Below are 18,028 nucleotides of genomic sequence, written 5' to 3'. Positions count from 1 at the left end.
CTGCACCCTGAGAGCTCTGACGCAGTGTTCTTGTTAGGCAGGAAGTCAGTTATGAGCTTATGTGTGTGTGACATAAAGGCCTAAAGAGAAGACGTCTATGTCCAGCACATGCATCTGCTGACAATGTTCCGGGGGCAGCCCAGTATTCGCATCCTGCCCTGCCCCCTCCTACCTGATAACCTGCCAGGTGGGGGTCCCTCCCCTCCTGCCTGACAAATCTGCCACAATCTCCCATATGCAGCCCAGTAGCTGCATTTCAAACACCCTGCTCTGATCCCCATTCTCTAGGGGGTTCTGCTCACCCTTCCTCTGAACCCAGGATGGCGCCAGCTAGGCTTCCTCCTGTCTGATACCTTCAAGGGAAAACTCAGATAGGAGCTTCTTACTATTTACATCCATAAACTCCTTTGTTTCAGGAGGAGATGTGTGAAGAAAAAGACCCATCCCCTTAAAAAACCCCAGCCTCAACCGGACTGTGCACTCAGCCCTCTGCCTCTCTGCTGAGCCGCCCGCCTGGCCTGCCCAGGTGTGATCTCTCCACCCAACCATGTAACCTCGCTGCCCCCCCACCAAGTCCGAGCGACTGGGCACTCCCTCAGGCTCTGTCTGGAGAGGTGCCCATCCGTCCTTACGGATGTCCCTTCCCTAATAAACCTTGCTATTTTACCTCCCACTACTCTCTGTCTCATGCCTGAATTCTTTCTTGCGCGAAGACAAGAACCCTGCGATTCTCCGGTAACATTCCGAGGGAGGCTTGTCCAGGGAGTGCAGTGCTGAGAAAGGCAGGGCTGTGCAGCCCCCAGCAGGCCCAAGGAATACGCCCACGCCCATCAGCAGAGCCCTTCCCTGTGAGCCTCGGGCACCGTACAGCTGCGAAAGCTCACCACTAGCGCACCCCTCAGGTACCTGCTTCCCACCCTCCCTGAAGTCCTTGCTCTGCCTGACCCGACCACCCACACAGCACACACCCCGCCTTGTACACTGCCCCAGGTGTCTGTGAAGACGTCCTCAGAGGCTCTGTCTCTGCCTCCTCCTACCTGCTCCTTTCTTTTGTTCACAGGTATCCCCCAGGGCTTAGAAAACTCTCTGTACCTCTGTACCCACAGGACAGCCCCGCCCTGGGGGTCAAGGGAAGAAGCTGTCCTAGCTAAGTAGTGACAAACAAGCATGAGTTAGCAACCTTTGCGGGGCTTTGTTCTGATAGTCCACAGGGCAGCAATCCAGACTGGCCCTGGGCAGGGCCTCAGGGCCTGGCAGATGGCGGCACACAGCTGTGTCCAGCAGCCGGGAGGGAAAGGCCTATGTGCTAGCCCAGTGGCCTGGTCTGTAATGCCAGGTGCTGGGAGCAGCAAGGAGAGGTGTGGGCAGCCTGGCACCACCACACGTGATGCCAGAGAACCCTCGAGGGGTGTGAAGGAGCAGCTCTAAGACACACTTCCTATCACCCAAACTTTAACTCATCTTACTGAAACACAAATTCTAAAAAGCAAGTATGTCATAATCGGAACACAGGCAATAAAAACCCCCACACCTACTCCTGACAGTCCCATTCCTAAAGGAAAACACACACACACGCAAGTTGAGGCCTTTCGATAATTAAGCAAGACTGGAAATTATGCAAATGAAATATATTCAAGTATGCAATGAATTTTAAATGACACAGCTACAGAAAACTTAATTGCTGTATTAGCATGCTATAAAAACACTAATCATAAATGTAAAACAATGCATGCATATACTCTATCTAAATTGTCCCAGTGACACAAAGTCCCTCCCACTGTGTTCATATGCAAAGCCACCTCCATAGACTAAGAGCTGAGATGACACTGGGATCTCGCTTATCCTTCTCAACCACTGTGCTCACTAGCGTAAATGTTCAATGTTTAATTAGTTTTTGTTCCACGTTCCTGAAATAATTATTAAAAATGGAGCTGAAGATATGATTCTCTACAGCACTAATTTTTAAAAAGTTACAGCCCAGTTTGCATGGACTTCAGAAGCGAAAGCCTGACCGGACGGGGTCCGATGGCAGGTGCTAGACCACGGCAGGAGTTCTTCACTAGCGCTCCCACTCATCAGTTAAAAATGAGTGCCCTCAGCCGGCGCCGCGGCTCACTAGGCTAATCTTTCGCCTTGCGGCGCCGGCACACCGGGTTCTATTCCCGGTCGGGGCGCCGGATTCTGTCCCGGTTGCCCCTCTTCCAGGCCAGCCCTCTGCTGTGGCCAGGGAGTGCAGTGGAGGATGGCCCAGGTGCTTGGGCCCTGCACCCCATGGGAGACCAGGAAAAGCACCTGGATCCTGGCTCCTGCCATCGGATCAGCGCGGTGCGCCGGCCACAGCGCGCCGGCCGCGGCGGCCATTGGAGGGTGAACCAACAGCAAAGGAAGACCTTTCTCTCTGTCTCTCTCTCTCACTGTCCACTCTGCCTGTCAAAAAAAAAAAAAAAAATTAAAAAAAAAAAAAAAAAAAAAAAAGAGTGCCCTCAACAGATGTCAGCACTGCGTCCAGGACAAACCACAGGCACTGGGAGAGTCAGCAGTCTGCCAGGCCTTGCAGCAAGTCCACAGTTCAAACTGGACAGGCGATGAATTCTTTGATTCTCTGTGCAAGTCTTCACCCTGTGGCCTTGAAAGGACTGACGGGCCAGAACAAACCGCTGCCACCCACCCACTCGCTGGGCCCTGGCCTGGGTCTCCTGGCCAGGCACTCTCCCTGCCCCCCCCCCCGGCCTGTGCTGCCTGCGCCGGCAGGGCCACATGGCCTTTGGTGACCTGCTTCCCAGCCACCCCATGCAGCCCCGTCCCACTCCAGCAGTGCTCTCCAAGCCTGGGCACAGGAACTCCCTGGGAACCCAGCTGTCAAGGTTTCCTGAGCCCCCCGGGTGATACTTAGGACACTCCAATAGAGGAGCACAGAGGAGGGCAGTCAGAACCTGCCACATCCCTCCTGCCCCAGCCCTTGCCCACCCGTGGGCAGACGCTCCGCTGACCTCGTGGCTCACAGATGCCCATGAGATCCGACAGTAGGATCTACACAAGCTCTCAGCAGAGGCATGGGAAGCCTGGCTGATCCCTGGAATTCAGGGAATGACTGAGAAGCAGCCTTGACAAAGGAGACCCCTTCTCTGCACCCCACAGCCCTGAGCTCCTTGCTGGGTTCCCCCCACCATTTTCCAAAATATCCTTGCGACACAGCACTTGCAGAGGGCCTGGCCATGGGCAGACCCATGAGAAGCACTTGCTGGGTCACAGGAGAGCGACTGGCATGGCTTACGCAGCTCCCGGTCTGGATTCCAGGAATCTCGGGCAGGCGGCTGTGCTGGGAGAGCCCACACACAAGAGGTTCCTTAGCCAGCTTTTAAGTCGGCAACTCAAGGACAAAAGGGGCCACAACCCTTCTGCCTACTCCCATGCTGGCTGCTGTCCCTCAGCTCAGCGGGTCCGTCCATGTCCCAGGGCCCCAGAGCCACCTGCAGCATGATGTGCACGCGTCTGTCCTGCTGGGCTGGCGTCCCTGCTCCGGCCTGACCAAGGCACAGGGAGCCTCATTCCCTGCCTGAGTCCCTGCCCCTCCCCCCCAGTCTCACTTCCTCCCTGCCCTTCCCAGGATTTTCCTGTCCCCACCCAGTCCCTTCCCAGCAGCCACTGGGGACCAGCACAGCTCCTCTGCCATGAGACACTGGTGCAGGGCTACCGGGTAAGCGAGTTACCTGTTCACGGCCTGCAGGGCTACCGGGTAAGCGAGTTACCTGTTCACGGCCCTGCAGGACTATCAGGTAAGCGAGTTACCTGCTCACGGCCTGCAGGGCTACTAGGTAAGCGAGTTCGTGTCCACGGCCCTGTAGAGCGCACACGCAGCTCTCCCAGGAATCACCAGTGTGTGTGTGATCTGACATGCAGTACTCACTCAGTAAAGGGACAGATGCTCAGGAGGGAGACCCTGAGGCGAGAGGCCCACCTCCCCATTAAGACCCTGGGCCTGGGGCGGCGCTGTGGCACAGTAAGTTAATCCTCCACCTGCGGAGGGCACTGGTTCTAGCCCCGGCTGCTCCTCTTCCCATGCAGCTCTCTGCTATGGCCTGGGAAAGCAGTAGAGGGTGGCCCAAGTCCTTGGGCCCCTGCGCCGGTGTGGGAGACCTGGGAGAAGCTCCTGGCTCCTGGCTTCGGATCGGCACGGCTCCGGCCGTTACGGCCATTTGGGGAGTGAACCAGTGGATGGAAGACCTCCCTCTCTCTCTCACTCACTGTCTGTAACTCTAATTCTCAAATAAATAAATAAATAATCTTAAAAAAAAAAAAAAAAAAGACGCTGGGTCTGTCCCGGGGGACGGCAGAGAATGGTGGGCATGCTCCCCCCCGTCAGGGAAACGGAGGTGTGGGACTTCCATCTCCCTACTACGCCCAAACACAGCGCCCAAAACAGAACGTGCTCAATAAATATCGACTGAACAAATGGATGGACCAAGCAGCCACCTCCCAGGGCTCCACTCTTCCAGAAACACAGCCTCGCGGCTGCCTGCACCAACCCTCCCAGACGAAGCCGGGCAATGTGTGGAGAGGGCGACCCGTGCATGACCTCGTCCTGCCCCCACGACCTCTGGCTCCCCATCGCCTCCTGCCGCCCCAGCCCCACTGATCCTAGGAGAACGCTTCCCCCTGCCCCGGGATGTCAGGTGAGCACGGTCCCTGCCCCAGTGGCCCTGCCTGCTGTCCTCCTGAGTTCGTGCCCCTTGAGCTCGTCTCTCCTTTGCGTGGCCCCTTTTGGGAGGACATGCTTTCCCAGTGTCCCAGAAGAGGGCCAAGAACGGCCACTTTCATCTGTCCCCGTGTCCGCACGTCCTCCCTCCACATCCACCACAGCCCCAGGCACAAAGCTTCCTCTCCTACGAGTCTGACCCTCAGCACCCAAGCTGCCTCCGAGACCACCAGCCCCCTTCCTTGGCTCACACTCGCCTCCTCAACATCCCGCAAGCACAGACGCCCTGCCCCCGTCCTTCTGCAAGTCGCAGCCCTGGCCTCCTCCCAGTGGGCCAGCATCTGACTTCTCCCTCTCCCAAGCAGAGGCCCCTGCTTGAACTGACGCTGAAATGAACAGATGACCTCAGCAGGCCCGCACCTTCTCACCGGCACTGCCGGCATCAGGGGTCCAGACCCGCTTCAGTCCACTCCTGAGACCGTAACAGAATACCCGGGAGTGGGCCATCAGGAAAGAGGCTCCTGGGCTCAGGTTCAGAGGCCGGAAATCCGGGTCAGGCAGCCCCACCTGCTGGGCTTCCGGCTACATCACAGCACAGCATGGACGAGAGCCTCGCTGTCTCGCTGTCTGGGGCGGGCTCACTCCAACACAACGCACCCTCTCCACAGGAACAGCCTCGTCCCTTCCACCGGGACGCACCTTTTCACGGGTTCTCTCTCCCTCAGCACTGCCACCCCAGGGAGCACACCGCCAGCTCAGGAAGTCTAGGAGCACGCTGGCAAGAGTCTCCCCATGCCCACTGGCTCTCCCGTCACGGCACCCCTGCTGCTCCTCGTCCAAGGAAGCCCAGGGTGCGGATTTCTGCATCTGTCATTGTGCAGCACACACTGGGGCAACATACCACCACCTGCAGGCTGAAAACTAACAGCAAAGAACAGCAACAAAGTAACTCACACGAGCCACCACCCAGACACAGGCGCCCCTACGGATGAAACCACCATAAAGGATCCTCAGGGTGGGTTCACAGAAAATTCTGACAAATCAATCAGAAAAGCCCAGGCCCCCTGTTAGACAATGTCTGGAAAACTGGACAGACATGCGCTTAAAACAAGAAACACAGAGCAAGAATATAAGCAACCACAGCAGGTCTAATTCTAATTGCAAGAGAATATTTAATCAATAAATATTCACTGTTCAGAGCTGCATCTGCATGTAGGATTACGAGGTAGTAAGCTGCAAATTTATTAGGCTCATTAGCAAGAGAGAGTTTTTTAAATACTGAAAGTCAGACCCAATTTAGAATAAACACTTAGAGTTCCCTATTGACTTAGCTCCAAAAAACAGTAAAAAGGGGAAAAAGAAGAAGGCAGCTTGAAAACCACTCTGGGAATCTACCAGAGAGCCAGGCTCACGCCCAGCACTGACCCAGGCTAGGACAACCACCTCCACCTACAGCAACTTTCCCCAAGAGCTTCCAGAAAGAATAGCGACCAGGGCTCCCCCTCCCTCTCAGAACTGATGATGCAGGGCTAACGTCGCTACTGACACTTTAAAGACACATCAGTCACACCTCCGCGCCTACTTTCTACACAGTGGAAATATATCCCCTGCTTCTACTCTTCTGTGCAAAAACCTTTCTCTATCATGGGCTGGAACACATTACAAGGATTTGTTTGTTTGTTTTTAATAATACAGTCAGGGGTGGGAGCTGTGGCACAGAAGTTTAGGTCACCACTTAGGACACCACGTCCCACATCGAAGCGCCAGCTCCAGCACTAGCACACTGCTCGGATTCCAATCCAGGTCCCTGCTCATGCACCTGGGAGGCGGCAGGTGATGGCTCATAGGCCTGGGTTCCGGCCACCTACATGGGAGACCCAGGTGGAGGTTCCTGGCTTCTGCCTTCAGCCTGGTCCAGCCCTGTTTGTTATGGGCACTGGGGGACTTTCTCTTTGTAGTTTTGTCTTTCATGTACATGAATACAAAGAAATAAATACTAAGAGAAAAAGAATACAACTGTCATAAATTATTGCTTATCCACATTTTCTGCCAGCTGTGTCAAACCAAGCTTGAAATTAAACCAAGAAATCAGAAATGTCATCTTGGATAAGGGTCTGTGTCACAAAGCAAGGACAACATTTGGACTGTGGGAGGTGGCCCCACTGCGGGACACAGAGGGTGCAGAGACTTACGGAGAGAAGCTTCCAGGTAACTGGGCGGACTGGCTTCGGGATTCCGGACCAGCTCAACTTCCGTAATTCCTCTGTTGACAGAAAAGAGGGGGGAGGACACACAGGGTTCACAACAGGCCAGCGAACTCCCCAGTGCTGAGACAGTGCCCCGTGTTACCACGCAGTGCACCCACAACCAAACCAGAAGAAACCCAAATGCCAACAAACTCAGGGGAAGGCTGTTCTCAACACAGGAGGCAGGCAGCCAGGCGGCACCTGCTGACGCCGAGGGCCTGCAGAGGACACGTGTGCTCACGTGAGGCATCCTCCCCTCCTCAGCCGGCAGCGGGGCCCAGAGGACACCAACCCCAGGCCCTGCACCTCCTCCACCCAGCACATCCCCAACTGTATCGCCTTCATCCGCCTTCCTTCTTCCCCACGCCTCTCTCTGCCCTTCTTTCCTCCCCTCCTCCCTGTCTCACACTCAACATTCGCTGTTTAAAAGTACCGTCATGAAGTGGTGTTCTCAGGACTGGATTTGAAAGGAGCTGTTTCATGGAGCTAAGTTTGTCTCTGCACATCCTTAACTAAAGAAGCAGCCATATTGAACACAGCAAGGACAATGCGTGCTTCCAGGCAGACCAATGCAAGTCCATGACGCGTCCACAGACACTCACACCTGGCAAGAGTCACAGGATGGGGGAGGGAGAGGCACAGGGGGCCTGCAGGGAAGCCAGGGCCACACACGGGCCAGGGGAGGTAATGGGCCTGATGCTCTCTGAGCTGCATCTCCTGGGCCGTCTGTGCACGCCCGTCTCTGCCCACAAGGGCATCAACGCTTGCCTGCCCCCACTGAAGTGTGAGTCATCGCTCCTTTGCTCTACATCAGAGCATGCACCATGAGGCTCCTCTCCTAACAGCTCGGGGCTAATGATTAATACCAGGAATAAAAGAAATGATTAAAGAGGAGACTTCAGTAATATAATCAACAAAATACAAAGTCCTGACATCTAATCTTTCTCCAATTACTAAAGTCTAAGCAAAGGAAGTACAGAGTAATTGGACAGTGTGCCAGCAATAACCTGTAGTGTACAGCAATCCCCAGCTCCCCAAGGATGTTATGAAGAGCAGAAACCTAATATCTCAACACCAATAACGCACTGTTTACCACTCATTGCCCACTGCCTCTCCCCCTGCTCAAGTCTGGCTCTCAGATTATGGTTTATGAGGAAATCTGAGAGAAACTCGGCTGCTCGACTTCTGTGAAGCTGTCCCCTCACCAGAAGAAACACAAAAATCCAAACACCTTGAAGACACAGCGTGAGACAAGTTCACAGCCTGCTGAAACTTCAGGGCTCAGAGAGAGCTGTCATGTGTACTATTTGATCCTCAAAACAGCTGAGGTGAATGCAGGCTGGGACCACCACTGCTGAAGCGGAAACCACCTCAGAGATTACGTGAGCTGCCCGGATGGCACAGGGACTGCGTCACTTACAACACCAGGAGCCCTCCACCATCTTCACTCCCATTCTGAAACTGACTTTGTAGCACAGCTTCACTCATGATACAGACAAAAGGAACCGAAACAGCACCTCGGCCGGTGAAGACACAGCAGCATACTGAAGACAAGGAAGCGGACTGAAGACACCAGGAGCGGAAGGACGGTGTCAGGAGACCCGGCCGCTCTGCGGCTGTGCAGAGCTAGGCCGACCCGGAAAAGCCACACGGCCATCTTTGGCTGACACCTGGGCTGCTCTTCAGCCACGCCCATTCCCCTACACCTTTCTAGGGAATAGGGAATAGGGAGTCAACAGGGCAGTAGGGGTGGGGGTGGGGAACAACCCCCACCGCACTCTCACGGTGGGTGACCCCTCACCAGGACTGGTGTCAACACAGGGCCGGGACCCCGGCTGAGCCACAGGCCCTGAGGGCCGCTGAGAAGACCCCTAGCTCTTTCTGCCTCTGAAAACAGGTCGGATGCGAAGCTGCGGACTGTAGCAACCACCCAGCACCCAAGTAGCCGGAGCAGGACGCCCAGCAGGAGGGGGCAGAGCCCAGAGCCGGCCCAGGAAGGAAAAGATGGCACAGACAGGACAGGAACATGCCACCCATGAAGGACACACGTGAATACAGGGGAACACAAGGCGAGGGGCGGGAAATGAGTCCATGGGTGACACCAGCCCCAGGCCTAGGAGCCCCTCCCATCGCAAGGACACAGGCCCCAGAGTGCGCAGAGGACAAGGCCATGACACGGCACTGGGAACACCTACTTAGGAAGGCCAGGGAGGTGTTCCCGAGGAAGTGACAACTGAGGTGAGACGTGAGACGAGGGAAGCCAGGAGACGCATGCTGCAGCCCCAGAATAGCACATGCGAAGCCCCAGCCGCGTGGTCACAAGGCGTCCAGTTAGTAACTGATGGTGACGGTGAGAGAGCCGCAATGAGCAAAGAAAACACAGGAGCTAAAAGCAAGAGGACTCACAGCAGGCACTGTGATGTCAAAAATTCCCACAAAGAGTAGCACAAAGGATGTGCATTACAGAGAGAACATGCAGCAGAGCTGCAGGAATTAACAGGCGGGGTTCTGCGAGAGTGAGTGATACAAAACCAAGCCCACGAGCATGTGCGCCTTTGGCTGTGATAAACACAGCACTCCCTTCGGGAGACTGGGCGACAACCCAGTCCACACAATACTCACACAGAATCTAATTTCTGAAAAGGAAATGAGAGATCTTACCAGACAAGTTCCAGATGATTACAGATCTAAAGGGTGGGGGTAACTATGTGTAAAGACGGAAAACAGCAGAAGGAAATATAAAATAGTGCGCTACATTCAGCTGGGGAAAGGGCCTCCCTGAGCAAGACACGAAGCTCAGAGACCATAATGAAAAGATTAACAGATTAGTTGTAGAAAAGTCTGGAAATGACTCCACAGTGAAAGGCCCTATGATGCTGAAAAACCAAATGACAGACTTGAAAAGCACAAGCAGCGTCAAGTATAAAACCGTTAACATCACTGATAAATAAAGAACAAACACAAAAAGACGTGGGGGGCAGACACTGGGGTGCAGCAGGTTCACTGGCCACTCGGGACACGGGCATCCACTGCAGGTTCCAGCCCTGGCCAGTCCACTTCTCACTGTTTCACACCTGAACAGGCAGCAGATGATGGCCCAAGTACTTGAGTCCCTGCCCCCAACAAGCGAAGCCAGGCGGCACTCATGGCTCCTTTCAGCCTGGCCAAGACCCAGCTGTTCTGGCTATTTGGGGAGCGAACCAGCAGACAGAACTTCAATCAATCAAATCTCTCTCTCTCTCTCTCTCTCTCTCTCTCTCTCTCTCCCCCTCCCTCCCCCCATTTTAAACAAATAACTCTTAAAGAAAATTCAATAATTCGTGGAAAAATGGAAAATTCTTAGAAAAGGAATAGGAAATGACCAATAAACATATGGGAAGACACGAAACCTCACCAAAGAACTACAAATTAAAACAAGGAAATTTGTCAAAATTTAGCTGGATAAAATTTTGAATGAATGATAATGCCTAACACTGATGAGATCTGGAACACAAAGACACTGGCCCACGTTTGGCAAACGTATGTCATAGTATCACTGCTCTTAAAGCACAGAACCTTGGTGGCCAGCACTGTGGGACAGTGGGTAAAGCCACCGTATGCAGGGCCAGCATCCCATGTGGGCACCTGTTCAGGCCCCGGCTGCTCCACTTCTGATCCAGCTCCCTGCTAACGCACCTGGGAAAGCAGCGGAAGATGCTCAAGTCCTTGGGTCCAGGCACCCCTGTGGAAGACCCGGAAGAAGCTCCTGACTCCTGCCTGGCCCAGCCCCAGCCACTGCTGCTATCTGGGGGAGTGAACGAGTGGATGGAATATATCTCTCTCTCTGTCTCAGCCTCTCTCTCTCTGCCTTTCAAATAAAAAATAAATAAATTTAAAAAAAGAAAGAGCTTAAGAGGACTAATAAATCAATACATAAAGCACAGGACTTGCAGCAGCAGCTTCACTTCCGGGTATTTGAAGAGCGCAAGGACTACGCAAGGACTACGCACCAGGACGTGCATCTGAGCAACGCCACACTAACAGAAAACAAGAGGCAGCCACAACACCTGTTAGTAAGGCGACCCTCTCACGTCCACACCCTGGAAGGCAACAGCACACAGAAAACTGTGGGCATCTCTCTGTGCACACACGGACGACACAGTGTGTGTGTAGACGCTCGTCCGAGGAGGGCGGAGCCTTCCCTTCCCCGGCACACCACCACAAGGCAGCCAGGTCTGCCGCTGCACACCAAGTTCACACTCATCAACCTGACAAGTGCAGGCTCGCTTGGCTCTTCTGTAGAGCCTGCGGGGCCGTGTCATGGGGGAGTGTGGGGCCCTTGAGGGCCGGGGCCCAGGCTCCGCTTCCCACCTGCTCTGAGACAGAGCCTGGCCCTGCGGGAAGGGCTGCACAGGGAACACTCGATTACTTCTGCGTCCTTTCAGAGACGGGGGGCGGGGGCGGGGGGGGGGTATTTTTAATGGAAGTATAATTTATACACAATACAAGTATAATTTAAATTCAACGCCAGTACTCATGTATTCCCCAAACGAGCTGTCAGGCATACCCGCGCCCCTTTTCTAGGAAGGCTCAGCGTTGACCGCCCCCTCCGATGTCCGTCACCGCCGGCTGGCCTTGCCTGCTCTTGCCGATCACATAAACAGTGTGCAGGGACCCACCCCTGTGAGTGCTCCTTTAGCTCAAGACGTGGCAGCCAGGCGTGCTGCAGGTCCCAGCAGCGCCCTCTGCAAGGAAGAGCACTCTGTGCCAGGAACAGGCCACAGTCTGCTCGGCATCCCCGCGCAGAGACACCTGGTCTGTCACGGGCTCACGCTGAAAGCTGCCGCAGCCTTCCTGCTGTCTGGTCTGCGGGTGTGCGGGAGTCTTTCCTCCTCGGTGAGACTGAAGGAGGCACCTGTTGGGCCACAGGCCAGAGCCCCGTTCCCCAGCAGGAGAAACCGTCACGGTCCTGCAAGCAGCCGCACCGTGCCACACTCCTCCTCCGCGATGTGTGCGCCTTCTGCAGGCTCCACCCCTGCTGGAAATCCAGAACTGTCCGTCTGTGACTGTAGCCATTCCGGCAAGTGCTACATGCGTGTCACCGTGATTTCAGTCAGCAATTGTGACGAGGCATGATGCGAGTGCTGACTAGATTTTCAAGTGCCTGTCGGCATTCGCTATCTTTTGTGAGGTATGCGCTGAAATGTTTTAATAGCTTTGCGATGATCCGTGGGCCTTTTCTTCTAGCTGTAAGCACATTCTCCCGCTGCACTGTGTGTTTCCTTTTTTACTGAATGACAGGTGTCCTGCTCTCAGTGTATCGCCTCTGTGATAACGGCCCTGGATCATGTAAATACTTCTCCTTTGCCAGCCGACGCGGTCTTGGCCTCTTCGGTAGAAGTGCTGGGGGACAGGAATGCAGAAAGGGTCTCCTCCCTCCAGGTCCACAGGTAGCTTATCCGCTAGGTTCCAGCGGGTGCTGTCTCTGTAGCACTCCGTTCCCACAGCTCTGGACTTGCCCGACTTGCCATTTTCTGGTGACGTCCCCGCTCGTGGACGTGCACCCCACGCCTGAGCAGAGCAGGGTTCAACCAGGGACTTGGTGGGGCCTCTGCAGACATCGGGGGCTCTGCGTACACGTCTGACTTCCCAGCACCCTGCTCCACGCGCCTCAGCAAGGCTGCCGGGTTCACGCAGGTTCCCCTCCATTCGCAAGCTGACCCTGTAGCGGTCACCTCGGTCGTCTCCTCTCAGGGTCACAGTTCTGCACTGCTCCTCGCCCAACGCCTCCAAACGGTGTTCTGCAGCTTGGTCCGGCTTTATAGCTGCTTACACTGGGACACAATCCCTTTGGCAGTTAATCTTTCACTGGTTGAAGCAAAAATCAATTTGCTAACACACTACTAAAGAGCAAGGGCAATTCAAAAGGTCCAGGGAGGGGATAAAAGTAAAAGGTTATTCTGATGCAAAATAAATTTGAAATTGTATATGGGATACTGGTTTCTGGTTTCCTGTTCTTACAGTGTCTCTGTAAAGCTTTGGTATCAGAATCACGCTACCTGGAAAACAACCAGCTGAGCTGCGTTTGCCCCTCTCCTTTCTGGAGGCTCCGGGGCCGCGCCATTTCTTCTTGAAGGGTCCAGGAGGTCACCGACAGAGCTCCTCGGCTCTCGAGCTTCCGCTGTGCACAGGTCTTGGCACACACTGGACGTTTACGTTAATGCAGGAATGTTAATGCTTCTGCTGCTGCTTCTGCCGTTTTATTAACTTGCATCTTTCACGGAGCATGCCCGCTGCATGTTCTTCAACTCCTAGAGCTCACTGGCACAAAGCTGTTTCGTCTCCTTATCATGCGTAACCACGCTTTTACAATCTGCAGTGACAGCCTCTCCTTCGCTTCTGGTATTGGTGACTCGCGCTTTTTATTTACTCTTTTTCTGTTGATCAGTCTAAAGGTTTTGCAGGGGTCTTTTCAAGAAAAGGCTAATTGTAGGAGCAGGTGTTCACCCCAGCGGCTGAGAGGCGGGTTGGGATGCCCTGCCCACATCAGAGAGGCTGCATTAGACGCCGGCTTCTGGCTCCAACTCCGCGCATGCGGAATCTGGGAGGCAGTGGTGGTGTTTCGAGCAGCTAGGCTTCTGCCGCTCACACGTGAGACCTGCACTGGGCTTCCAGCTCCTGGCTTTGGCCCCAGCCCAGCTGCTGCAAGCGTCCTGGGAGTGAAGCAGCAAATGGGCTCTCTTGCACCCTCTGTCCCTCCTCTGCCTCTCCAATAAAATAATTCTTAGAAACAAATTCAAGGTTTGAATGATTCTTGTCGTTGACCCATTTCCCAGTTCATGACTGTCACCCTCCCTTCTTTTACTCGGCGTTAGGTCCTTTCCTGGTGCATTAAGGTAGAAGCTTTGCTCATGGATTGGAACCCCTTACTCATTTCCTAGTACAGGCATTTAAAGGTACAAATCTTCTTCCAAATATTCTCTTCACAGAGTTATATTAAACAAAGTTTGATACGCACGGCCATTATCATCCAGCTCAGAACACTTCCTATTGTTTCACGTGATTTCCTGGACCCGCAGGTCATTCAGAAGTATGTCCCTATTTCTCCCAGTGTTTGGGGTTTCCTGGTTATTTTACTGTTGGTGCTTATACATTGAAGCATTGGATCAGAGGAACCCTTTCACACGCACTAGGACTGGTTTGGGCTCAAACTCTCTTCCTCTGGGCAGCAGTGCCCTATGTCCTCGGGAAGAACGCGCGTGTCCAGTCAGCAGATGCGGTGATCTGTACTCAGGGTGATCTGGTTGGTCGGCTGGGTGTGATCTGTACCTCAGGGAGAGCCAGGTGGTTGGCCGTGTCACTGAAATCTTCGTTTCTTTGCTGACTTTGTAATTCACCTGTTCTCTTTTACGTGGGGATGCGACTGCAATCTGTCTATGGCTATAAATGTGCCAGTTTGCTGTTTCTATTGATCTTCACACACCACCTGTCCAGGCACACTCAGAACTCATCCATCCACGCCATGGACTGCTCCTTGTGTCACCAGGAAAAGTCCCTCTCCTCTCTAACAGAACTCTATCTCGAAGTCTACTTCTTCTGATAAAACCACAGGAGTCCTCAAAAAGTCTGCAGAAAAATGAAACTAAAAGATGAGTTTGAGAGCCGGCACTGTGATGCCCAGGTTAAGCTGCCCCCTGTATGCCAGCATCCCACCTGAGCAGCTGTGTGAGTCCGACTGCTCCACCTCTGGTCCAGCTCCCTGCTAATGGGCCTGGGAGAGCAGCAGCAGGTATCTGAGTGCTTGGGCCCTGCCACCCTTGTGGGAGACTCAGATGGAGTCTGGGCTCCTGGCGCTGGCCTGGTCCACCTTGGCTGCTGCCAAGTGAACCAGCAGAACTCAAGTCTCTTTCTTGGAGCCAGCGCCATGGCACAGTGGGTTAATCCTCCAGCTGAGGCGCCGGCACCCCATGTGGGTGCTGGTTCTAGTCCCGGCTGCTCCACTTGCGACACAGCTCTCTGCTATGGCCTGGGAAAGCAGTGGAGGATGGCCCAGGTCCTTGAGCCCCTGCACCCATATGTAAGACCAGGAAGAGGCGCATGGTTCCTGGCTTCAGATCGGTGCAGCTCGGGCCATTGCTGCCATTTGGGGAATGAACCAACGGAGGGAGGACCTTTCTCTCTGTCTCTCTCTCTGTCTATAACTCTAATTCTCAAGTAAAATCTTTAAAAATTAAAGTCTCTTTCTCTGTGTCTCTGCCTTTCAATAGATAAAAATGCATAAATAAAATTTTTCAAAAAAAGGTATTTTTGTATTTTGTATTTTGATAGAAAAAAATCCTGAAATCCATGCACAATTTTTTCCTAATGCACACTTTGCACAAACTCTTTGAAGACTCTTACATAAACCAATCAGCATGTGTGTGGCACGCATTCTCCACTTTTCTGTTTCAACCACCCAAGCCTTGGCTTTGCTACAGTTTCAACATTTCAGGCCTCTTCAAAATGTCAGGTGTTGGAAGTTTACTCCCCAGGGTAACACCGTTGGCAGGCGGGGGCCTTGCGGAGGTGTTAGGTCAGGAGACGCTGCCACACAACGGGAGGACGCGGCAGGAAGTCCCTCACCACGTCGCAGCTCCAGCCCTCGATAAACTCCGCCATCTGTGGTTTTCGGTCACAGCAGCACAAAACAGACAGAGACGCCTCTCCTTTCTGCTTCCTCTCTCTGCATTTCCTAGATCAGATGGTAAAACAACTAAGAAAAGCTGATATAAGCAGAAAATAAGTGAGAAACAACTACCATTTCTTCCCCCCACAACAAAGGAATCAAAAATTAAACACAGGATTCCAAAAAATAAAGCTTTGAAATAGTTTTATGAAAACAACACTAAGATCACAATTCCACGCTCACCTGCCCGGTGAAGGCTTTCGTCTCAGCAAGCTTGCCGAGTCAGCGACCCAAGGAACGGACAGGCAGCCGGGGGAGGGCAGCAAGCGCGCTTGGGTTGAGCGGGGCTGTGGGACAGCACCTTTCTCTCCCCTGAGCTCGAGCCACTCCACCGGAACACGACACAAACAGAAGCAGCTGCCTTGTGAAGTCACACGATTTCCACAAGGAACAGAGAGACAACACACAGAAGCATCTGTAAACAGTGACACGCACACGCGAGAGCGCGATTCTGAGGGGCTGACAGACACCATTATCCAGCACACTTTGAACCCAACCCTGCAGCAACTGGGATTCATTTGTTCTAATTGGATGTAAAATATCACATTCGAGATTCAACCAGAAATCTGTCACGATTCCGTGCACACAAAGAACTCATAATTAGAAGCACCTTTGTCTGAGGAGCCAAGAATAACAGAAAAATCAAACCATAATTTTTTTCATAATACTCATCTCTTTTTAACTGGTTTTAATTATGATTTTTTTCTTTCACGGCAATAAACTCCAAAAGGACACAGAACAAAAACAAGAAATGCATGCACAGAACGGCCCAGCTTCCACAATCTAGATTAAAGCTGTGTGCGACCAGCCGGGTACCGTCTGCAAAACAAGCATTTCTGTGTCGAAGAAAGAGGCAGAGACTCACAGATCAGCTCCACTACCCAGCATTCAGAGCCCGGCTGTTGTGTGCACTACCTGAGGGGCACAGCCCTGAAACCCTCCTCACACACATGGCTAACCACACGTTCTCTCCCCCACACCCACGCTGACCGCACTCACGACTGTAACTGCACCCTGCACACACGCTGTCCACACTGCTCACACTGTGAGAGCTCCCTGCACACGCTCTGTCCACACTCACTCACCACACTGTGAGAGCTCCCTGCACACGCTCTGTCCACACTCACCACACTGTGAGAGCTCCCTGCACACACTCTGTCCACACTCACCACACTGTGAGAGCTCCCTGCACACGCTCTGTCCACACTCACTCACCACACTGTGAGAGCTCCCTGCACACGCTCTGTCCACACTCACCACACTGTGAGAGCTCCCTGCACACGCTCTGTCCACACTCACTCACCACACTGTGAGAGCTCCCTGCACACGCTCTGTCCACACTCACTCACCACACTGTGAGAGCTCCCTGCACACGCTCTGTCCACACTCACTCACCACACTGTGAGAGCTCCCTGCACACGCTCTGTCCACACTCACCACACTGTGAGAGCTCCCTGCACACGCTCTGTCCACACTCACTCACCACACTGTGAGAGCTCCCTGCACACTCTGTCCACACTCACTCACCACACTGTGAGAGCTCCCTGCACACACTCTGTCCACACTCACCACACTGTGAGAGCTCCCTGCACACGCTCTGTCCACACTCACCACACTGTGAGAGCTCCCTGCACACGCTCTGTCCACACTCACTCACCACACTGTGAGAGCTCCCTGCACACGCTCTGTCCACACTCACCACACTGTGAGAGCTCCCTGCACACGCTCTGTCCACACTCACCACACTGTGAGAGCTCCCTGCACACGCTCTGTCCACACTCACCACACTGTGAGAGCTCCCTGCACACGCTCTGTCCACACTCACTCACCACACTGTGAGAGCTCCCTGCACACACTCTGTCCACACTCACCACACTGTGAGAGCTCCCTGCACACGCTCTGTCCACACTCACTCACCACACTGTGAGAGCTCCCTGCACACGCTCTGTCCACACTCACCACACTGTGAGAGCTCCCTGCACACACTCTGTCCACACTCACCACACTGTGAGACTTCCCTGTACACGCTCTGTCCACACTCACCACACTGTGAGAGCTCCCTGCACACACTCTGTCCACACTCACCACACTGTGAGAGCTCCCTGCACACGCTCTGTCCACACTCACTCACCACACTGTGAGAGCTCCCTGCACACGCTCTGTCCACACTCACTCACCACACTGTGAGAGCTCCCTGCACACACTCTGTCCACACTCACCACACTGTGAGAGCTCCCTGCACACACTCTGTCCACACTGCTCACACTGACACTTGCTAGCACAGACCAGCCTTTTGGAAAAGCTAGTCTTTCCATCCCTCAAAGGCCTCACGCTGGCCTCAGATGAGCAACGTTAACCTGTGCAATCCGCTCCGCACTGCTG

General features: G+C 53.8%; 1 protein-coding gene across 3 annotated transcripts in view; it reads right to left on the bottom strand.

Moving 5' to 3' along the window:
• TBC1D22A (TBC1 domain family member 22A) overlaps positions 1 to 18,028 on the bottom strand; it is a 361,580-nt gene that overhangs the window by 245,575 nt on the left and 97,977 nt on the right. For all 3 annotated transcript variants that reach the window (XM_051839990.2, XM_051839991.2, XM_051839989.2), the window contains one exon: positions 6,889 to 6,959. In XM_051839990.2, the coding sequence (XP_051695950.1) occupies positions 6,889 to 6,959 (71 nt within the window). The remainder of the gene's footprint in view (positions 1 to 6,888; positions 6,960 to 18,028) is intronic.

Source organism: Oryctolagus cuniculus, chromosome 11 (assembly GCF_964237555.1).
Source record: "Oryctolagus cuniculus chromosome 11, mOryCun1.1, whole genome shotgun sequence".
Classification (NCBI taxonomy): Eukaryota; Metazoa; Chordata; class Mammalia; order Lagomorpha; family Leporidae; genus Oryctolagus; species Oryctolagus cuniculus.
Note: the sequence above shows the minus strand (reverse complement) of the source record. Positions and strands in the feature narration are given on the sequence as shown.